The sequence below is a fragment of the Hippoglossus stenolepis genome, chromosome 21, assembly GCF_022539355.2.
Source record: "Hippoglossus stenolepis isolate QCI-W04-F060 chromosome 21, HSTE1.2, whole genome shotgun sequence".
NCBI classification, from domain to species: domain Eukaryota; kingdom Metazoa; phylum Chordata; class Actinopteri; order Pleuronectiformes; family Pleuronectidae; genus Hippoglossus; species Hippoglossus stenolepis.
The window spans coordinates 1,251,038-1,275,502 of NC_061503.1; the positions used below are offsets into that span (position 1 = coordinate 1,251,038).

Consider the following 24,465-nt stretch of genomic DNA (forward strand, 5'->3'; position numbering starts at 1 on the left):
AAAAGAGATGGGCGAAATGGTCCATCTACTATGAAATGGTTCATAATGAATAGAAATGTGTGGAATGGGATGCTCCACGACAGTCACTTAGGGCAGTGGTTCCCGGTGTGCATTAAAGGAGAAGCTACACACAACCTGAAAACTTTTATTCATCGTTAAAAACACAAAAGTATTTGATATGAGAAACAAAAAGACACAAAAAGCTGCGTCGCGTGAACTTTTATATCAGAGGTCAACAACTAAACTACACTCACCTGAACATGAATAAGACTCAGGATAAATCAATGATTCAACGTGAGACATCTTTAAACTGTTATTATCTTTAACTCCTCCTGAAACCCCTACTCTCCAACTCGTCTCTTAAAGACAGAAATCAGAAGGAAACACTTTCCCGTCCCCATTTCCACACTAAGTCTTGTGATATCCTGTAGTTTTCTCTTTGTCAATCATCAGATAAAAACTCTTTTCTCTTCTCACTCTTCTGCTACTGAAGCCTCTAAACTCTTTAAAATCAAATAACACACAAATAAATATTCTCATTTCAGAAATGGTCGTAAGTTAGACAGATGTCTCACTCTGCTCCGGTTTACCTCAAACGTGCGTTGAGGGAGAGAAAGAGGTTAAACGTAACCTGAACCTGAGATAAACACAAACTTAAACTAACCTAAACTTAAACTAACCTAAACTTAAACTAACCTAAACTAAACCTGAAACTACGTAGTTAATGAACATCTTGTGAAACAGCGGCATATTATATCAGATTATTATTCTTTCTGCTCCTTGTGTTGGAATTTAAATAGTTTTGTTTGGTGGATGAATGAAATCAACTGATAAATAATAAAAAAAATGAATGTATTGATCAGATGTAGAATTTCATTACGAGCACAACTTTTCTTCATAAGTACAAAGTATATATTCCATAAATCGGATAATGTGGACGACGTGTTGTTCACCGTGTGTTTTGTCACCGTGACAACAGCCTCGTGCACAGCTCCATGAAGGGATGATGGTCTCACTCTGGTGCAGAGGAAGTGGACTGGACCTCAGACCTTCAACATCTGCGTAGAGCAGCGTGTTCATGAACATGGCGTCACAGTCTCATGTTACACTGACACACGTGTGTTGATGATCATAAAGTCAAATGATGATCTCTCCATACAGTGAGAACTTGAGCCTGTCAGGAACTGACTCTGTCAAACAGTTCTTATCCTGAAGTCAGAAAGAACTGAGATGGGCTTGGAAATAAAGTGAAATCATCATGTTGAGACAAGTGTCTCCACAAAATAACACAAACTGTTCAACACAACAGGCCCAAAATGTCCACTTCCGTCAGGACATCATCTCTCAGACACTTTCTGTCACTTTTCTCTGCTGTGAACCTCCCATCATCAATTATTTCCCAGCATGCTGCTGTTCCCAGAGGCCTGCTACAGTCTCCCCCTTGTGGTTGTTCTGAGTTGGTGGTCGAGAACGTACAACAAGAATCTTCATCTACGTTTGTATAAAACGTCCTCGGGTCAGGTTTTCTATTAAATATGGTAAAATATTTATTAAACAGTTTCCTAAGAGACTTAAAAATGCTCTGCTCTTTATCGACTCTTCTTCATACTGTAAATGTGATGTGATGTTTTCACCTGTTTGTTTGCAAGAGGAAAGAAAACCAGAGTAATGATTCCAGTGAAGTTGGTGGAAGGATGTTTATTGTGCATTAAAGCAGAGATAAGTAGAAACAGAACTTTTCTTTCTGAGATGTTTTTCTTCTCGTTACATCTGGTTTGTCACAGCAGAAATGATCCATGTGTTTGACTCATAGACTGAATATAAAGGCTTTGACTGGGATGTTCTGCTGTTATACTACAACGCCACCTGTGGGTCAAAAGTAGAAAAGCCACCACTGCTCTGCACCTGATGCAGAAATGAAAACGTCCCATTTTTAAGTCCAGAGTTTTGATCTTTTGTGTCAAAGACAAAACTCTGATTTTGAACTCAAAGTGATTTGATTGTGTTTAACTTTGTGTTGAACTCAATCAATTTGTGACGTGAATCCAGGAACTTTCAGCTCATAAACAAACACAGAATGTGATTATACACACATGGAGATATACTGAGGGACAAAGGTGGAAAAGCGTAAAGGCAAACATAAATACATATATGTGACTCTTTATAGAGGGTTTATATATTCTGCTTGTGTTGTGTCATTTCAATATACACATTCTTCACGTGAATAAACACAATCGGTAGCGAGGGGCATCTAGTGGTGAAGTTACATATCACAACAACCTCCTCTGATTCCTCTGGAGCTCTGTCTCCACTCTGCCTCCCAGCAACAAGGCCCAGTCAGAGCCGCTCTACACACAAGCTGCTGCTGCTTCAGCCTCTGTGGATCCTCAGGACACAGCTCAGCCTCCGTCCACACACACACTGTCCTCTGTGTGATCACTCCCTCCTCCATCTGTTGAGAGAAGAAGACATCAGTGTTTACAGAGACTCACTCCATCAGCTGTGAGTCAGTGATGCAGCACATCCAGTGGAAAGAGCAGCAGGGACCTCAGTCCTGTTCAGAGGTGGAGCAGCTTCCTCTCTGCTTCATGTTCACGTGTTGGAATGAACACGCTAAGAGCTAAGTGTGTTTCCTCTGCATGTCAAAGTGCAGAGTGGACACCTGAGAGGTGGATTTACTGCTGTTACAGGTGAAGCCATGTTTCACTGTGTGTTGATGAACATCTGCTTCTGACAAACTGTGAACAGATGAGACAAATGGACCTCAGCAGAGGTTCTGGTCTGTATAAAGAGCTCCTGGTTACCATGGTGATGATGAGAGGCTTCAGTCCCACTGATCTCAGAGCTGTGACAAAGATCCAACTGATCAGTTCTCCACTGATGAAGTGAGAGCACAAACTGTCTCAGATCAGATGAAGACGACACCGTCTCTGTTCATCGTGTGAGGCTGTCAGCTGTGGTCCAGCTTCATTTCCTGTTCACATGAAAACAACAACAACTGTTGTCTTCACATCAACTCAATCAAATGATGCTTGATCCCAAGCAGCTTCTGGCTCGTCTGATTGGCCGACTGTTCTCTCTCTGTGTTTCTGTCCAATCCTGACGTCTGTCATCATTCTCCTCTCACAGCTTCACTGAGGAAACACTGAGGCCTGAACTACGAAGCCACTTCAACATATCCAGGAGATCTTTCTGAGATCCAGCTCAACTTAACCTAACAAACACAGTCAGGCTAAGTGGTCACATGACACTGGTTATCAACTCCTTAAGTTACCTCAGGTTTTCCTCAACAAGATCTGAGCGTGCACATAAAAGGGCCGGGGTTTACTGTGTATGACCAATCACAGACATGGACAGTTTGACTGACAGCAGACCCTCATATTTCACAACGAGGATCAAACTGTTCTATAATAAAAATCAGAGGAGAACAAACACATGATCCAGAATAAAAGAAACTCAGTTACAGCTGCTAAATGCAGGAAGAACAGCTGGTAAAACATCTGTGATTGTGTCAATGTGTAAGTTACAGCACCCCCTGGTGGCATTTGGTAAAAATATATTATGTGACCACAACGTAATAACGTGTGTGAACGAGATAAATAACTCGGGGCCACGAGATCTGAATCTGTTGTTTACTAACAAGACGAGTGGAAGAGAAGAAGATTCTTGATGAGAAACGTTTGAATCCCAGGATGTGGCCTCGACAATGAGCTTTAGTTTGACACACACTGTCTCACTGACTCTGAGGACACACACTGTCTCACTGACTCTGAGGACACACACTGACTCACTGTCTCTGAGGACACACAATGTGGTGGAAACCTCTGACAAAAACACATGGACCTATCTTCAGGAAGCTGACTGAGTGCATTTGGTGTTTTGGTGACAGGATGAGTCTGGAGAGATTGAGATGTACTGGGTGAGTTAGTGGCTGAGATCAACTTAACCAACCAGACGTTGATTTAAACTTCCATTATCCTTCCCTTTAAGGAGAGTGTGCACCACACAACAGTATAGAGTCACTTTGGTGAGTGGGCGGAGCTTTTATACGGGTTGATCTACAACTTAACCTGGAGAAGGTTAGAAGTTCATCATAAGTTACCGTGGTGATTTACCTCATTAAGAAGTGAACGAGCTTCGTGGGACTGAAAAAACTAAACCTGAAGTTAACCTGATAACCACAAATCCTGCTTGGTAGCACAGACCCTGGATCTGTACTGTGATACTGACTGTGTTTAGTAAAATACTGAAGAAAGCAGCGTGGACTGACTCCAACCATCTACTGACCTCACAGTCTCCAGTCGACAGCCCGAACTCTGCTTTAGATCAAGCAGCTCCTTCACTCCTGAGTCCTGCAGGTCGTTGTTACTCAGATCCAGTTCTCTCAGATGAGAGGGGTTTGACCTGAGAGCTGAAGCCAGAGAAGAACAGCTGATCTCTGACAGACTGCAGCTCTTCAACCTGGATAAAGAATAAAACCTAACTGTAAATTAAACTGAGTTCATGTGTGAAAATAACATACATATATTCAGTAAATATAGATTATTTGGACCCGGTCTCTGTCCTGCAGATCAGTTTAGGAAATCCAGAACTAAACTCAGATGTGTTTTAACAAGTAACTGAATATTTAAAATGTAACAGATTAATAAATGAATGAATTCATGTTATGTATGAAGAGGAATTATGTTAAATTATAATTAAATGAGATAAATTGTGTATAAATGCTGTATTATAGATATGAGGTCTACAAAGGTCAGTCAGTGAACTGACCGTAGATTCTCCAGTCGACAGGTTGGACTCTGTAGAAAACCACACAGCTCCTTCACTCCTGAGTCCTGCAGGTCGTTGTCACTCAGATACAGTTCTCTCAGATGAGAGGGGTTTGACCTCAGAGCTGAGACCAGAGAAGAACAGCTGATCTCTGACAGACTGCAGCTCTTCAACCTGGATAAAGAATAAAACCTAACTGTAAATTAAACTGAGTTCATGTGTGAAAATAACATACATATATTCAGTAAAAATAGATTATTTGGACCCGGTCTCTGTCCTGCAGATCAGTTTAGGAAATCCAGAACCAAACTCAGATGTGTTTTAACAAGTAACTGAATATTTAAAATGTAACAGATTAATAAATGAATGAATTCATGTTATGTATGAAGAGGAATTATGTTAAATTTGAATTAAATGAGATAAATTGTGTATAAATGCTGTATTATAGATATGAGATCTACAAAAGTCAGTCAGTGAACTGACCACAGATTCTCCAGTCGACAGGTTGGACTCTGTAGAAAACCACACAGCTCCTTCACTCCTGAGTCCTGCAGGTCGTTGTCACTCAGATACAGTTCTCTCAGATGAGAGGGGTTTGACCTCAGAGCTGAGACCAGAGAAGAACAGCTGATCTCTGACAGTCTGCAGTGATCCAACCTGAATAAAGAATAAAACTTAACTGTAAATTAAACTGAGTTCATGTGTGAAAATAACAGACACATATTCATGTCAGCACAGACTCATAACATGGAAGATAAATATGAAATCAGACATGTTGGACAAAAAACGAGTCCTGATTCAGTAAAAAATAGATTATTTGGACCCGGTCTCTGTCCTGCAGATCAGTTTAGGAAATCCAGAACTAAACTCAGTGTTTTAACAAGTAGCTGAATATTTAAAATGCCACAGATTAATTAATGAATGAATTCATGTTATGTATGAAGAGGAATTATGTTAAATTAGAATTAAATGAGATAAATTGTGTATAAATGCTATATTATAGATATGAGGTCTACAAAGGTCAGTCAGTGAACTGACCACAGAGTCTTCAGTCGACAGGTTGGACTCTGTAGAAAACCACACAGCTCCTTCACTCCTGAGTCCTGCAGGTTGTTGCTACTCAGAAACAGTTTTCTCAGATGAGAGGGGTTTGACCTCAGAGCTGAAGCCAGAGAAGAACAGCTGATCTCTGACAGACTGCAGCCCCAAAACCTGAATAAAGAATAAAACGTAACTGTGTACAGGGCGGTATAGAGATCTAGTGGTGAAAAGATGAAGGGATGGACGCCCCCCTGTAAGTCCTGAAACCATAGGAAGGGTTTCATGTTTGAAATTAAGCCAAAGTGGAAGAAACAGGGCTGAAGAACTTGGGCCTAAAAATAAAAGGAATCAAATATAATGGACTTGGACTCTGGACCCTGAGCCCAGTCCCAGAACACCAACGCAGCACACTTTCATGTGGTCAGTCCACAGGACCACCGGGACAAATCCTGGTTAGCTTCCACAGAAACATTACATGTACACATTGTCCACCATTGGATTGTTTATCTGTCAGTAAAACTTCAGTCACATTGAGCCTGACTCGGTCCTCAGCGCTCATTCTACAAACATCTCTCAGCTCAGTATCAGTGTTCACTGTTAGGAACACATGTGTTTAGCTGCAACATGACACTTCACCACTAGATGTCACTACATTCTACACACTGAACCTTAAACATTAAAACATGATGTCTGACCACAGAGTCTCCAGTCGACAAGTTGGACTCTGTAGAAAACCACACAGCTTCTTCACTCCTGAGTCCTGCAGGTCGTTGTTACTCAGATTCAGTTCTCTCAGATTAGTGGGGTTTGACCTCAGAGCTGAAGCCAGAGAAGAACAACTGATCTCTGACAGACTGCAGCTCTTCAACCTGAATAAAGGAGGAAACTTAACTGTTAATTAAACGGAGTTCATGTGTGAAAATAACATACACATATTCATGTCAGCACAGACTCATAACATGGAAGATAAATATGAAAATCAGACATGTTGGACTAAAAACGAGTCCTGACTCAGAAAAAATTGATTATTTGGACCCGGTCTCTGCCCTGCAGATAAGTTTAGGAAATCCAGAACTAATCTCAGTGTTTTAACAAGTAGCTGAATATTTAAAATGTCACAGATTAATTCATGATTGAATTCATGTTATGTGTGAAGAGGAATTATGATAATTTAGAATTAAATGATAAATTATGTATAAATGCTGTATTATAGATACGAGGTCTACAAAAGTCAGTCAGTGAACTGACCACAGATTCTCCAGTCGAGAGGTTTGACTCTGTAGAAAACCACACAGCTTCTTCACTCCTGAGTCCTGCAGGTCGTTGTCACACAGATCCAGTTCTCTCAGATGAGAGGGGTTTGACTTCAGAGCTGAAGCCAGAGAAGAACAGCTGATCTCTGACAGACTGCAGCCCCACAACCTGAATAAAGAATGAAACTTAACTGTAAATTAAACTGAGTTCATGTGTGAAAATAACATACACGTATTTATGTCATCACAGACTCATAACATGGAAGATAAATATGAAATCAGACATGTTGGACCAAAAACGAGTCCTGATTCAATAAAAATAGATTTGGACCCAGTCTCTGTCCTGCAGATCAGTTTAGGAAATCCAGAACTAAACTCAGTGTTTTAACAAGTAGCTGAATATTTAAAATGCCACAGATTAATTAATGAATGAATTCATGTTATGTATGAAGAGAAATTATGTTAAATTAGAATTAAGAGATAAATTGTGTATAAATGCTGTATTATAGATATGAGGTCTACAAAGGTCAGTCAGTGAACTGACCTCAGAGTCTCCAGTCGACAGGTTGGACTCTGTAGAAAACCACACAGCTCCTTCACTCCTGAGTCCTGCAGGTCGTCACCTCCCAGATCCAGTTCTCTCAGATGAGAGGGGTTTAACCTCAGAGCTGAAGCCAGGGAAGAACAGCTGATCTCTGACAGACTGCAGTCCATCAACCTGGATAAAGAAATATGATTATTAGAATGTGTCCTCCTGTTGTTGTGGATCGTCATCATGTCAACAGACTCAACATGCTGCTGACCTCAGTCCAGTCTGTGACCTGAAGATAAATATCAGATCAGACATGTTGGACCATTGTTTAATTTATCAGCTTCTTCTCTGTGTGTTTGGTCACTGAGCAGGTTTGTGTGATTAAACACTGTTTAAAGTGTAATGGAAAGTTCCACTGATCAGTGTCTTACTACTTTGATGCTGTCTGCCTGACAGGATGTAACCTCAAAGTTCATGCCCTTATTTGGCAATGCTCCTCGAGTTGACCCTGACTTCTGAAATCAATTCCTCTATTCTCAGAAGCAACAGCAGATGTTTGTCTGTCTACCAGATTACATGTGACCACAAACAATGTGTATGCGCTTATTCGGTCATGTTCCTTCCAGCAGCCACGGCAGATAGACACAGCAGACGATTTCCTATCTGTTTTTCATGTTATGTTTCTTGAAACACCACTATGTATAAGAACCTGCTGTTTTGACTTTGGGGAGTTCCACTTTGCTGAATGTGTAACCCTCTGCAGAGCTTACTATTAAAAACTCAAAGGCAACTCCGGTCTGAGAAACTTTTTATTTCACATCTCAAGATAAATTTCCACCACAGTAGGGATGGCTCCTGACAGTCACTTCAGTGTTTGTTGACAGTTTGTTTCTATACTTATCAACTGTCCAACATGGTGTGCACGTGTCTTGAATCCAGCGGGGATGTTGCGCACGCACTTATTTTCTGCGTAGAGTAAGAACCTTTCTGCGCACATGTTAGTAAATGAGGCCCAATGTGTCTTATAGTGAAAACCTGAAGAGGACGAGTGCTCGGCCTCAGTCCACATGTTATTTACTGACACTTTCTTAGTGATCAGGAGCAGGTGAGTGCAGGTGAATGGAGTTGGCCTGATGAGGTGGACGTGACTGACAGGCTGGGTGAGTGACAGATGACTGAGGGACAGTGAGCAGAGCAGAACTGTGACAATTTAAATAAATAATGACCGAATAGGAAAGAAAGTTGGAAAAGTGAACAAGGATTTAAGGACCTCAGAGACTCCAGTCGACAGTTTGGACTCTCCAGTCCAGAACACAGCAGCTTCACTCCTGATTCCTGCAGCGAGTTGAAGCTCAGATCCAGTTCTTTCAGATGTGAGGGGTCTGATTTCAGAGCTGAGGCCACGACTTCACAGTGAGTCTCTGAAAGTACACAACCACCGAGTCTGTAATTAAAGAAAATATATGTTAGAATAAAATCTGAAAACACAACATTCATACAAAACGTGATCATTTGACCCTCACCCTGGTAAATCCCCTTTTTGCCTCATGAACATGTTAAACGCCTCAAGAGAATCCTTTCAAATTTGGTACAAGGGGTCATTCAGACTAACAGAGGAACTCATTAGATTCAGGTGGTCAAAGGTCAAAGGTTAAGGTAACATGTTCATGGCCTCTTGAAGTCTCAAGTCTGTCTCTAGGGGATTTCGTCACATTTTGACCAGTTGGACTCAAAGATAAACTGATTAGATTTCAGTGGTCAAAGGTCAAAGGTTACAGTGACCTCATATTATTGTCAATGCAACATGTCAGGAACCTGGAGGGAGTGACACTGCACTGGTTGGTGGTGGCGTACAAACACAGGGTGGTAATTCTAGTTTGACAAGAAAGAAGAATGAACGATACTTCCTGCTTCTTCAGTTTAAAGGAACAGTCAGTGATTCTCACCCTAAACACTTATTCAGTGACGTACGCACACACACACACACACACACACACACACACACACACACACTCACACACCACACTCACACACACACACACACACACACACACACACTCTAGCCAGTAGCCACTTAACCTGGAGCCAATCTCAGCTGACACTGAATTTCAGTCTCCAATCAACCTAACTCCGATCTGCATGTCTTTGGTTTGGGGAAGAAGCTGGAGAACCCAGAGAAAACCCTGCAGACACAAGGAGAACATCCTCCTCACAGAAAGGCTGCACTAACAGTGTTGACCACTGCAACGCCATGCTGCCCAAAACAATGAGAATCATTTAACACTGAGTGTATTTGAAGAACGACTCATCTACACTGATTGAACATGTTATTGATCATGTCTGGACTCACAGAGCCTTCCTGCAGTTCCTCACAGCTGGGATCAGTCTCCGTCGACCCTGGTCTGATGTGTTGAACTTCTTCAGGTCTAACTCATCCAGAACCTCCTCTGACATCTGCAGCATGTAGGCCAGAGCTGAGCAATGGATCTCAGAGAGTTTCTCCTTTGATTTGTTCTCTGACGTCAGGAACTGTTGCATCTGCTGATGAACTGAGTGGTCATTCATCTCAGTCAGACAGTGGAAGATGTTGATGCTTCTGTCAGGAGAAATGTCATCACTCTCCATCTTCTTCAGGTTGTTGATGACTCTCTGCATGATCTTTGGATTGTTCCCTGTCTGACCCAGCAAGCCTCCTAAGACTCTCTGGTTGGACTCCAGACTGAGGCCGTGAAGGAAGCGAACAAACAGGTCCAGATGACCATTTGTACTGGTGAGGGATTTCTCCATGGTTCTCTTCAGGAGGTCATCCAGGGAGAAGGTACTGTGTGTGTCCCCATATGTTCCCAAGAAGTTGTTGAGTTCTTCTGTGTTCCTCTTGGTGTAACAGTGGAACATGTAGACTGCAGCCAGAAACTCCTGAACGCTCAGATGAACAAAGCAGTAGACTGATTTCTGGAAGATCACACACTCTCTTCTGAAGATCTCAGTACAAACTCCTGAGTACAACGAGGCCTCTGTGACATTAAGACCACACCACTCTAGGTCTTCTTGGTAGAACATGATGTTTCCTTCCCTCAGATGTTTAAACGCCAGCCTCCCCAGCTTCAGTAGAACGTCCCTGTAAGCCTCCTTCACTTGCTGTGGAGTCGCCTGATGTCCCTCACCGTATTTGTTGTTCTTCCTCTTTGTCTGAACCAGCAGGAAGTGTGAGTACAGATCAGTCAGGGTCTTGGGCAGCTCTCCTCTCTGGTCTGTGGTCAACATGTGCTCCAGAACTGTAGCACTGATCCAGCAGAAGACTGGGATTTGACACATGATGTGGAGGCTCCTGGACGTCTTGATGTGTGAGATGATGTTGCTGCACAGCTCTTCATCACTGAATCTCTTCCTGAAGTACTCCTCCTTCTGGGCGTCAGTGAAGCCTCGTACTTCTGTGACCCTGTCAACAAATGTAGGAGGGATCTGATTGGCCGCCGCAGGTCTGGAGGTTATCCAGACGAGAGCCGAGGGAAGCAGATTCCCCTCGATGAGGTTTGTCAGCAGCACGTTGACTGATGACCTCTGTGTGACATCAGACACAAGCTCCCTGTGGTTGAAGTCCAGAGAAAGTCTGCTTTCATCCAGGCCGTCGAAGATGAACAAAGGTTTACAGACAGCGAGCGTCTCTGCCGTGAGCTTCAGTAACATTGGATGGAAAACACGGAGCAGCGTGAGGAGACTGTGCTGCTCGTCTTTCACCAGGTTCAGCTCCCTGAACGAAAGCACAGTCAGCAGACCCACATCTTGGTTTTCTAAACCCTCTGCCCAGTCCAGAGTGAACTTCTGCACCGAGAAGGTTTTTCCAACGCCAGCGACGCCGTTGGTCAGGACGACTCTGATGCTGCTCTGCTGGTCAGTTAAGGCTTTAAAGATGTCGTGGCACTTGATGGGAGTGTCGTGGAGGCTCTTCATCTTGGAAGCCGTCTCAAGCTGCCTCACCTCATGTTGAGTATTAACCTCTTCACTCTGACCCTCTGTGATGTAGAGCTCAGTGTAGATCCTGTTGAGGAGGGTTCTACTTCTTGTTTCATCAGTTCCTTCAGTCACATGTTCACATCTCCTCCTCAGACTGAGCTTATGTTCACCTAAAACCTCCTGCAGACCACGATCTGCTGAAAGACAAGAAACAATGTCAGAGACAGAGAATCTGAGAATCTGCTAATCGTTTTCATCAGATACAGAAAATAAAAGCTTTGTGCTTTTATAATGATGTTAAATGTTGATGCTGTATAAAGGAACAAAATAAAACAACATGTGCTGTTGTCAGAAGTGAAGACATCTGCAGACACATGTACAGTGCTGCTCTGACCGGCTGTCTGAGCTCCAGCTCCTGTTCTGGATCTTTTTCCACACTGGGGACAGGAGGAGTCTCCTGAAGAATCAGACTGGTCCCAGTATGAGGTGATGCACTGTCTGCAGAACCAGTGTCCACAGCTGGTTGAGACTGGATCATTCAGGACCTCCTGACACGAAGCACAGAAGGACGACTGCTCCTCCTCAGAAACATGACTCCTCTTCCTCTCTCTGTGAAGACATTTCCTGATAACTCAAATGTCACAGTCACAGGTTGTCATTATTTCTGTCAAGGAGGTTTTGTTTTCACCCTGTATGTTTGTGTGTTGGTTGGTTCGTTAGTGGGATTATAAAAAACGACAGGGGCCACACTAGAGGAAACTAAATCCTCTTCAGATCAGTTCCCAGTAGAAACAGTCTCTTACTCTGTGTGTGATCCAGGTCCAGGTTCATTACTGAAGCATATAGGAGGTTCCATGGACTGGTCACTCTTCAGAGACACACAGCTGGACCCTGGAGGCTCTGCTCTCAGTCTGTGGTCCTGACCTCTGAAAACACAAACATGTTTTTATTCTGAACACATCAGTCACTGGTTCATTCTCTGAGGATTCAGTTTGGAGCTTCACATGTTTGTATCAGGTCTCTTACTTTGTGTGTGAGGGTCCAGGTTCATTACTGAAGAGTGGAGGCTCATCTTTGGACCAGTCACTCTTCAGAGACACACAGCTTAACACTGGAGACTCTGCTCTGTCCTCCTTTTCCTCCTCATAACCACTCATCTTCAGTCTGAGAGGGAAAAAAACAGGACTAACAAGTATGTTCAAGAAACACACACACACACACACACACACACACACACACACACACACACACACACACACACACACACACACACACACACACACACACACACACACACACACACACGCCAGCTAAGGTCACTTTTTAAATCCAAACATAAGCAGAGATCTACCACCCTGATATCTTCCAAAAACCCACTTAGGAGGGTCATATTTATTTATTTTGTAAAGGCTGAATGCACGAGCATAAATATTCATAAAGAAATGCAGTTATGCAACTTTACCTGTTCAATGCACAATATTCACATTAATATTAATTCATATTTACAGCATCTGTTCAATATTTATCTTCTCAGTTCAACAACGTTCTGCAGAGTTCTGCTACTGCAGCACAATGTTTTTTACAAAGGTTTTGACCTGAATATGGTAATAAATATGAATATTACCTTGTATTTAAGTGTTGGGACCGGGTATTTGTGAACTACAGTTCACTATAGTTCTGACCACATGTTCTTTGTTCTGGAGACAAACCAGAGCCTCCAGAACTCAGTCTCCCAGGGTGCTTCAACGTCACACAGAGGTGTGAAAACTGACCGGGGACGGCTGCTTTGCTCTGTGGACAGAGCAAAGCAGCCGTGGAACAGGAGGTTAAAAGCCCTAAGAGCGCAAAATGCTCTTCTCCTCCAGGGGGTTCAAACGGCTAATAAGAAAGCCCTGCACTATTTAGAATCTCAGATCTCATTTCACAGATGGAGGAATTGTTAAAACTTAGATTAGAAGGCCCTGCCTCACATCAGTTTTTCAGCCAATGTGATTCTGGTTATTCAGATTCACACTCCTCCAATAGTGTATGGTTAACTCCCCCTTCACTCCCAAGATGGGACAGAATCCCATCTGACCCGAAGTCTTTGGGAATTAAGTCACCTCCTGAGCCTCCACTGACAGGAAGAGGTAACAGCTTCCTAACTTCCCACCTCTCTGACACTGACATTGATGACATACATGTATGTAGTTTATCCTCAAGAACACATTGTGCCTCATATACTTCACATCCACTGATGCATGACACATTTTTCAGTGCACAACTCTCCAAAGGGGGACTAACACATTCCAGGATGGTTTAGCAGCTCCCCCTCAACCAGAGAGACCTGGAGCAGGTGATGCACGTGCCCGGACTTAACCGTGTCCTCGCTTTGATTTGCTTGAGTTTCTAGCTAAAGATATTGAACAATTTGATCCAGACAACTGTGATAACAATATTGATAATTACTTTAGGGAACTAGATCTCAAAACTTCACCCTCACAATAAAACAAAGGGGGTTGACAAAAGGCAGCGTAGGGACACAGAGCGTATCCGTCAGGTCCACCCACTTCCCAGAGATAGGCATTCCCACAGTAGAAGCTGTAGGAAGCCATACTCTGACATTCTGGCCCAGACAAATTACCACTACTCAGAAGATGACGACAGCGTCTCTGAGTACAGTTCAAAACCTGGTTATAACCGAGCACACAGTGACAGCGCCTCTGAAGTCCTCCTGGACTCTGGCTCCCCAGAGCGTTACGGCCCTGAGCCACGACACAGGCGATCCAGAGCTCGCTCCTCATGGCCATAACCAACGCAGTTAACCCCTGTACTGACAGTAGGTATTAAGTTTCTTGCAGTTAATAGGCAAACTGTTTTGTTAGCAACAGCAGCAAACTCCAAAACCTAAATTCTGGTTTAACTTAGATACCACCGTAACTTTGTAAATATGTTTGGACCAACTACTTTTCATTCCATAACACTGTAGTAGTCCATACAACACATGTTAGGACATTAGCATATTATTATAGAAACAATGATACAGTCATTTGGATTTGAGACTTAAATTATGACACCTGCCTGAAGGTTAAAATTGTTACTACATTGAGTAGGATCCAATGAGTGAACACAAAACTCTTGGACATTCCAAAAATGACCTTATCCTTGTATGTGCCACTCTCTCTGCATCTAACCTAACAATTTACAATGTCTAATTTTTCCTTTTTTCTCACTTACCTAGTAAAGAGCACAGGTTATTCATATTGTACTGTCATTGTAATCTGAATTATTTGTCTAATTTGAATCTTGCTTAGCCAAAATAGATAGTATAAACAAATGATAAAATATCCCCAAAAAAATGAGCTAAAAAAAAATTCTTTGTAGTGGCCAGCTGCCATTTTGAAAGCACACACACACACACACACACACACACTCACATACACATATTTATATAGTTAGTACACCTTTAGTAATTTGTGTTTTTATATTTTATTATCTTCATAATAAATGTTTTTATTTCACAAATGTTTTTTTAATGAATGTTGCATAAGTGTGAATTTTGCCAACCTCTACACTGTCAAGAATTCTATATCCTTCAACTTAGCTAACTATCTATATGGTAATTTTGGTTATAGTTATTAATTTAATTGTTAATCAGAGGTCCAAATTTGTAGTTAGTACTTTCATGAGACTTAATCAATAAATTGACTATCTTTTCCCTTCCTTTGAAGGGTGGTGCCCCGAGGTAACTTTAATCAATTGAAGTTATTATTTAATATTAATATTTTTTATATTAATATTAAATATTTGTTCTGATAACCAAATTTATTGAATGCCGAAAGGCACACCATTTAATGGTGCCAGATTTAATGTATCAATTGCACAACATAAGTACATATTGAACATTAGTTCTCCAGCTGTCAGTCACTCACTTCCATTGTGTGTGGCAAGGACTGAACTATTTGTTTGTAGGAGTGAGACAGGTGACCTCAGGAGGCCTCAATTATTTTTGGATGCAAATTTCAGTCAACCCCTCGATTTGTTCAGCCAGTTGCAGCCATTTTAATTAAGTACGTAGAAATTAAATTGTAACAAGTACAATAATAAAGTGCCCTTTCATAATACTGGTTTATGTCATTTGTAAATCCACCAATATACCTGCATAGCCATAAAGTACTTTTGCAACTCAAGCATTTCCGAACCTACACTCAAACCAATAAACTACATTAAACTGAATCAAAACAAGCTCATGAAGTTCATGTGTCCTTCAACACCCTGCCACAAAGAGAAGGAAACTCAACATATGGCATTCGTGTTAACGTCATAAAGTAAGTAAAGTAAACTTTATAGACAAACACACTGATAGCATATCAGTCAGCAGCTTTAAGCAGCACTCTGTATCTCCACTCAGTTCTATGGCTTTGTGCCCAAATGAAGGTCAAACACAAGCTCTTCAAATTTATATTTCCTTTAAAACTCACACAAAATCAGTATATAGTGAAAAAAAAAACTGGATATATAATGTTCATATCATGTAGAGATGAAGCTGTAGCTGAAGCTATATATATATGTGTGTGTGTGTGTGTGTGTGTGTGTGTGTGTGTACCTGGCTCTGCAGGTCGATGTTTCTCACTCCTCAGCCATTGAGTCCAGAGCTTTACGGGGATCGACAGTGAAGACTCTCGACAGGTTGGTGACCACTACTGTAACGTTTGATTCTGAAAACACGTTCTGTTATTAAACACTTGATGAACAGATGTGATGAAGATAAAACGTGAAACTGTGAGTTAACTCTGTTAATTAGTCCTTTGAAGGCACTTTGTTCCAGACCTGCTGTTCACATCTGCCTCTGGGGATCCGATCACATGGAAACTACGTCTGTCACCAGGTGTAAACTGACAAACTTAGAGTCGTGTGTTCAGCAGACGGATGTTAACAGCAGGTGTGAGAGTGTGACAGTAAAACCTTCAGAAAGTTGTGTTCACACTCACCTGCTCACTTTTCTTCCTTCTGCTCATCAAAGTGAAAATGGAGTCTGACTCCCCTGTTCTCATGCTCCTCCTCCGTGTTGAACCAGTTCACTCTTGAAAACAACCAGTCCAGTTCATACACATAAAAATGAACTGGTTCACGTTCACAGTTTATGTTTTATTGGGATGGTTATGATGTAGATTACAAACTTACGATCATGTATTTAGTTAATAATCGACGGTGTCGGATCATGAATCCATATCTTTACTTTAACACTGAGTCCTGACTATGAGCGTCTCCTGTGACAGAGCCGTAACATGTTGACTGGTCATTTTTCATGATGTTGTCGTGGAAATTCATGAGATTTGAAATAATGAGTTTCTCAGACCGGAGTTGTCTTAGAGGTTTAATTATTAGCTCTGCAGAGGGTTACACAGTCAGCACCATGGCTCAGAGTGCAACCACGAGAAAGTTAAAAAGGAGGGTTTTTATACAATGTGATAAACGAGAAACAAAACATAAAGCAGACAGGAAACGTCTGCTTTCTGGCATCACTGTTACAGAAAGAGGAATCAGTCAAAACAGTAGTAAGACATTCATCACAATAATCAAGAAACACCATAACAAACATCAATAACAAACATCAAATCATAGAAGAATATCGACGAGTCTTCAACCCTCGCACTTTGCGTACGTAGAGGGTCACATCCACCATGGAGAGGTTCTAGAACATACGATGCATGGGGATGAGGACACAATAGGTAACCGCTCCTGTTTTTTGAAAGAGGAAGTGGTAGGCGAGCCGCAGTTTTAGCAGCAGCATTCCCATGAAACACCACATCCGTAGCATTTATATGTGCAGTACATTTGAAGATGTGAGGAAGTTTCTGTTTTGCCAAAGGGCGTCAAAATCATGAGTTACACCGAATGCATATCTGGAGTCAATTTAGACTGTGAGTGTTTTACCAGTAGCCAATTTGCATACTTCCGTGCTGTCTGGGCTGAGAGGTGATGAGGAAGAGAACTCGAGAGGAGAACGTTGTTATCTGAACAAACAGAAAAACCAACACAGTTAGTACCAGAGACAGGGTCACGTGAAGAGGACCCATCTACATACAGAGTCAAGTCAGAGTTAGAAAGAGGTTCGTCAGAAAGGTCAGGTCGTGGTGAACACTGGACTTGAAGTTCAGCAACACAGTTCTGTTCTTCCCCGTTGTCCATAAAAAACATTGGATAAGTCTACAACCGAAAAATATTGGACACATTCAGAGAATCATCGGGAAAAAGCAAAAACAGAGATTCATAAACGTGATCTGCTGTGTCTGTCACATGTGAGGTGCAGTGCAATGAATCAGTGTGCATAAAATCAGAAAAGGGGGTGACAAGAGAGCATGACATGGAGAGCAGATCAGTTAAGATATTTATAGGAAGTTGCCACTGATATACAAACAGCTGCTCATGTGTGGTTTGTGACACGAGGAAAGGAGGTGAAGAATCATGCGTAACCGTCACTCCATCAGGGGAGGATACCAAATACAGGGAGACAACAGAAAATCATGTTCAAACCTTATGGGATGTTTGTCAAATGTAACCGTGCACGGGAGAGGTTTTGTGAAATTTTCCTTTACTGTTGCTGTTGAGCCTTGAGAGAAAATAAAGCGACCACTCATTTCAGGAGATGTGGGTAAATCAGAATTCCTAACCACAGAATAACCTGCACCAGAGTCGACCATGAAATTGAGTTTGTGACCGTTAACACAGTTCGAGTTGAGGCATTTTCTTAAAAGCATAATTTATTTAACATTATGTGTGCGTGTGTGTGTGGTTAGTGGGTTAGGGTTACCCACGCACTTTGCGTACGTAGAGGGTCACATCCACCATGGAGAGGTTCTAGAACAGAGGTCACTAACAGGCGGACCGCGGTCCGGGTCCGGACCCAGAAGCCGTCCCATACGGACCTACAGCCAAAACAGAAGGTTATGATTTAAAACCTGACGGGGCGCTTCTATTTGTAACCGGCGCAGCTTTTGTAGTCTTTACGGTAGTGGTTTAGCGGATGAGGAAACGCACAGACCAATTGCATGCGAGTTAAGCCATCCCACGTGATACCACTCAGCCAATCAAGTCTGTGCATTCCAGGCCAGGAGTGAGACGGAGAAAGGGAGAGAAACAGACGAAAAAAGTGGGGGAGTGGGATATAAGAGGGGAAGAAAGTGATTCTAAAACTGTTCAATTGTTAAGATGTGTTGAGATTTATTATCTGTAAAATTGGTTGAGACTTTTGAGTCAAGATGTGAAACAGAAAAAGGGAAATTCAAGCTTTTGCTCCCTTTTATTTTATTTTTCTGAAGTTAAGCCCTTTATTTGAACATGCACAATTTTCACATTTTATTTATTTTCTCTTATTTTGAAATGCAGCCCTACTTTTATTTAGTTAATGAGAAAACATTATATATATCTGCAATCATGCAGTTCTTTGTTACGTGACAATAAATATTGTCAAAGTTTTTGAATCGTACTGAATTCATTTGATTTGACAGTCAGGTATTTAGTACATGCAGATGTTGATACAACTACTAGGCTACTTAAATATATATCACACTAAATAGTTAGACATTATGATCTTCCGGACCTTTGCTTCAAGAATTTGACCTCTTTAAATTTTAGTTGAATACCCCTGTTCTAGAACATACGATGCATGGGGATGAGGACACAATAGGTAACCGTTCCTGTTTTTGTGCAAAGAAAAAAGGTACTTTCCTGTAAACCATCTGTACGTTTAAGAGTAGGCTTAAAACCTTCCTTTTTGATAAAGCTTAAAGTTAGAGCTGGTACAGGCTTGTCTTAGACCTGCTCTTAGTTATGCTGCTATAGGTCTAGAACAGGGGTTCTCAAACTTTTGCAAGCTGGGCCCCCCCAAAGCTGGTTAGGGGTAGTTGGGGCCCCCCCACCCCCCCGCCGCCCGCCACCGCCGCCCTCAACTACACCACCATATATAGATAGATAGATAGATAGATAGATAGATAGATAGATAGATAGATAGATAGATAGATAGATAGCATATTGTTATTGATAGGCCTGACATGTCAAGGTTAGGCTATTGTTTTTGTTAGGCCCATACAGACAATTATTATTACTATTTTACTATTTATTATTATTATTGTTATTATTATTATTATTTTATTATTATGATTATGATCAGTAGTAGTAGGCCTATTAGTAGGCTATTAATATTAGCAGCTATGTGAGCCTGCATGCTTTCTTATTATAATAATCATCATTATTATCACCATCATTATATTATTATTATTATAATTAATGATAATCGACCAATTATTATTATATTATTATTATTATCATAATAATAATAAGTGTTATTATTGCTATCATTAGGATACTGTTATTATTATGGGCCTCTTGTGATCTTTAAAAAAGATCTTGCAGGTCTGTCAATGTGAGACATGAGCCTGCTTTGCCTTGCAAAGGTCCTCAAATCTTGGGGCAATGTTTGACAAACATATCCTCAGGTCATCCTCGATCTGTGCGCGGTTGCGATATTTAGTTTTGAGCGCAGTCAGTCTTGAAAAGCCTGCCTCGCACAAATAAGTCGACGCGAAAAGGAGGATAATTTTTAAGGCTATGTCGCAAAGCTGAGGGTATTCCGGCATCATTGCTACCCAGAATGACGAAAGAGGGGAGGTGGTAAACAGATGCTTTAGTCTACTGTCACTCTTCAGCTCAATAAGCTGCTCTTGCATGTCTATTGACAGCTCGTCTGCTGAGCAGAGAAATGGATCCCGAACCCAGGCGAATGAACGGTAGTCCTCTTTGAAATAGGACCCAAACTGATTCTTCAGCGCTGAAAGGTGATCAGCAGCTGATTGGAGGAGAGAGGAGAAATCAGTGCCACGTGCATCGGCAATGAAGTCTGCAAGGCTGGGAAACATGTCGCAGTTTCCAGAACTGATGCGACCATGCCAGAGAGCAATTTTTTGCGTGAAGGCATTCACTCTATCAGCGAGGAGCAGAACGTTAGATTCGCGGCCTTGCAAAGACTTGCAAAGGTTAAGGCCATTCAGCCGGTCAAAAATATCCACCAAATAGGAGAGAGAGGCAAGCCACATGGCATCATCCAGGTGCTTCGCCAGATCTGTTTGACTTTCAGTCAAAAACAACTTTACCTCCTCTCGCAGCTCATACAGCCGTTGCAACACCCGCCCCCTGGAGAGCCAGCGAACTTCAGTGTGCAGCAACAGCTGTTCGTGCCCTGACCCCATCTCCTGGCAGAGGACCCCAAACAAACGGGAGTTAAGTGGACGAGCTTTAATATGGTTAATTATTTTCACGGCCTGGTGAAGCACTGACTCGAAGAGCGGTGGCATTTTCTTGGCAGCAAGTGCCTCGCGATGGACCATGCAGTGTGTCCATTGCACAAGTGGAGCAACTTGCTGGACGCGAGCTACAAGGCCACGCTCACGCCCTGTCATCGACCGCGCTCCATCTGTGCAGAGGCCAATACACTTTCCCAGCCCAAACCACTGTCTTGGATGAACGAGTCAAGGACATTAAAGATTGCCTCCCCTGTTGTACGGGTCTGAAGAGGCCGGCAAAACAGGATGTCCTCCTCAATTTCCTTTTCCCGCACATACCTGACGTAAGTGAGAAGCTGGGCCTGTCCAGCGATGTCAGTGGATTCGTCCAGCTGCAGTGCATAGTAAGGACTGATTTGAATGTAGTGTATTAGTTGCTCTTTGATATCACTAGACATTTCTGATATTCGGCGTGACACAGTGTCATTTGACATAGGTATTGCGCTGAGTTTAGCAGCTGCACTCTCTCCTATCATTATTCTACACATGTCTTGCGCGGCCGGCAAAATCAGTGTTTCGGCAATTGTATGGGGTTTGCCAAGCTTAGCAATTCTATGAGCAACTACATACGATGCCTCCAGACACTGCTTGGAGACAGTGCTAGGCTTGGAGATGGTGGTTTGTTGTTGCTGGAGGCCATCACGTTTACGTTTAAAGAAGTCCACAGGCTTCTCTTTCAAGTCAGGGTGTTTGGTGTCGAGGTGCCTTTTTAATTTGCATGGCTTCATGCTGTCATTTGCCAGCACCTCGGCACACAAAACACACTGAGGACGTTGCTCAGTCGTGCCAGTGATGGTGAAACCAAACTGCAAATAGCTCTCGTCATATTTGCGAAGCTTTGGCTTCTTCGCAACTGGCGCATCGGTTGCCTGACTTTTACGAATCAGAAACTTGTCCATAGTTGTGTTTGTTTGTGTCAGTCCAGCCCTTTGCATTTCGCCACTGAGGGAGCTTTCACTAACCAGTGACAGGTCGGCGGTCTTTTTTTTTTTCTCCGTCTGTGACATCGCGCCCCCCATGGAGAGAACCACTGGTCTAGAAGGTCGGGGGACACATGACACTTGGAGCTTCTCTTTCCAGCTTCTCCTTCCTCTTCTCAACCGTTATCACATCAAAGAAATTCATATCTCATCAATACATATTACTGACTTGACTTCTTCCCCGGAGTCCCTTTGCCTTATCGTCCGCAGATCCAGGGCCGCAGCTGTGGCCACATCGTGGATTAAGATCTGTGGATCGCGAATCAGAGATCGTAATGGTGGATCCAGTATGACGGATTCTGTATCGTGCTGGCTGATCGTGATAATAATGGCGGATCCTGTATCGTGTTGGCATCTGATAATGGTGGTGGACCACGATCGAGGTGGCAGCTGATGATGGATCCTAATGGTGGCAGTGGACAATGACTGTGGACTATAGTGGCATCCGATCTTGATGGTGGATCATGATGTTGCTGGCTGCTGACCATGGACTATGATTGCAGCAGGACTGCTCGATACATCGTATTTCTCCTCAGATACTCGACCATTACTGACAATAATCCATCAATTCACTGACCTTCAGTTATGCTTCAAAATGTTTACCCTTATCAATGCTGCTAAAACCTTTATCTTTCTGATGTTCTCCTTTACACTTGACATCTATTGCACTTCTGTCCGTCCTGGGAGAGGGATCCCTCACATGTGGCTCTCTCTGAGGTTTCTACGTTATTTTACCCTGTTAAAAGGGTTTTTAGTAGTTTTCCTTACTCTTGTTGAGGGTTAAGGGCAGAGGATGTCACACCTTGTTAAAGCCCTATGAGACAAATTGTGATTTGTGAATATGGGCGATACAAATAAAATTTGATTGATTGATTGATTGATTGATTGATTGAAAGCATTCCACTGCAAATTTTCATTGTTGTAGTATGATTTATATTTTGGTGGTGGTTATTTTCATTTATTCAAAGGACCCATGCAGTCGCATTCCTTTTGGCTATTGGTAAATTTCTCCTGTTGCTCCTCTACTATGGCCTGAATTAATGTATTTAATTGTTTATTGGTAAATGAAAATTATCTATGTGTCTGTATGGGCTGCTCATTGTACCGGAGGGCCTTTATCTCCTTTACTGTCTTGTAGAGATTTGGGAATTTTTCAATTCTAAGATACATAGCGATGCAGAGGTCGACAACTCTGCATGGATATAGTGACAGAACATAATTGATCAACAATTTACGATGGGGTCAGCAAGATAGTTTGTCTGCGGGCCATTTTTTAGAAGCCGTTAGAAGCCTGACAGTGCAATTGGTGCTGGCACCCATGGATTTTAGCCTTACTCAATGGTCTGTTGAGCAAGACTCAATCTTCAGACCCAAGTTCCCAACTTTTTAAAATAAACACTCTGTAATTCAGGTCAATGTAAAACGTTAGAGCAATAAGAAAGTCGTAAAGGTGCACATACGTCGCTCATGTATTTACGCAGCAACGTCATACGTCACTCGCGTACAGCTATCGTTAGCTTAACGCTGTCAGACATGGCAGAGGGAGACGAAAATCCAAATCGAGTGATAAAATACCCACTCAGTATTTTAAAAGCAGACATTTAGGAACCTTCAGGATTTTATGAACTTGCTGGGAAAAACAAACTGGACAAGACGCACACTGTGTGTAAAATGTTCCATGCAAAAATCTCTTACTCTAATACATTAGCCATTTTCACACTGAGGTAATGTCTGCAAGTGCATCCATGAAGAAAATGGAAAGCCCGGCTAATCAGCCGCAAATTGTGGAGGCGCAGTTAACTTTACCATCCAACTCCGATAGAGTTCTGTCACATGTGCTGCAAACGAGAGCAGTTTATCATCGTCACACAGGTTCTCATCTGGCAGAACTACCGCTAAATGTTGTGGAAGAATGGAAGCTAACAGACAAAAATGTAGTGCTGGTGACAAAGAAAGCATCCAACATGATAGTAGCAGCTCAGGTGGGAAAATTTGCTCACATTAAATGCTTCGCCCACACATTGAACCTCGTATCACAGCGGGCGCTTAAACTACCCACGGTCTCCAGGGTCCCAAGACAGATATCAACATTTTTCCACCACAGCAATACTGTGAACCAACAACTGAAAATAAAACGACAAGATTCAAGATTCAAGATTCAAGAGTTTATTGTCATATGCACAACGATAACATTAAGCAGTCGCTTGCAATGAAATGCTTGGGTCACAGGCTCTCTTATAACAATGCTCAATCAAAATTTAAAATTTAAAATGAAATATACATATCTAAAATATATATATACACCTAAAGAAAAAAAGAAAAACAATAGTGCAAGTGTGTGCAATAGTGCAAATATGCAATAGTGCAAATATGCTAAGGTGCAGAGTTATTGCAGATTGGAGGAGTTTAAAAGTCTTATGGCCTGGGGGATGAAACTGTCTCTGAGCCTGGTGGTGCGGGCCCGGATGCTGCGGTACCGTCGGCCAGACGGCAGCAGGCAGAACAGTTTATGGCTGGGGTGATAGGGGTCTGTGATAATCCTGTTGGCCTTCTTCCTACACCGCTGGGTGTAGAGGTCCTCCATGGATGGTAGCTCCGTCCTGGTGATGTGTTGG

The 24,465-nt window shown here is 42.3% G+C and overlaps 2 protein-coding genes across 2 annotated transcripts; both read right to left on the bottom strand.

Moving 5' to 3' along the window:
- Window positions 1–4,295: 4,295 nt before the first annotated feature.
- On the bottom strand, window positions 4,296–14,144 carry LOC118100905 (NACHT, LRR and PYD domains-containing protein 12-like; the record flags this gene model as incomplete). The annotated part of the gene is made up of 9 exons (XM_047338418.1): window positions 14,100–14,144; window positions 11,945–12,149; window positions 9,947–11,744; window positions 8,867–9,040; window positions 7,609–7,782; window positions 5,809–5,982; window positions 5,254–5,427; window positions 4,771–4,944; window positions 4,296–4,461 (listed from the first exon to the last, which is right to left on the bottom strand). Coding segments are annotated over exons 1-9 (3,084 nt in total), but the record flags the coding sequence as incomplete, so codon positions are not given.
- Window positions 14,145–19,949: 5,805 nt separating this feature from the next.
- On the bottom strand, window positions 19,950–21,438 carry LOC124851233 (SCAN domain-containing protein 3-like). Its single transcript, XM_047338419.1, has 2 exons — window positions 21,065–21,438; window positions 19,950–21,020 (listed from the first exon to the last, which is right to left on the bottom strand). The coding sequence occupies exons 1-2, from the start codon at window positions 21,356–21,358 to the stop codon at window positions 19,950–19,952; spliced, it is 1,365 nt and encodes a 454-aa protein (XP_047194375.1). The 5' UTR covers window positions 21,359–21,438.
- Between the last annotated feature and the right edge of the window lie 3,027 nt (window positions 21,439–24,465).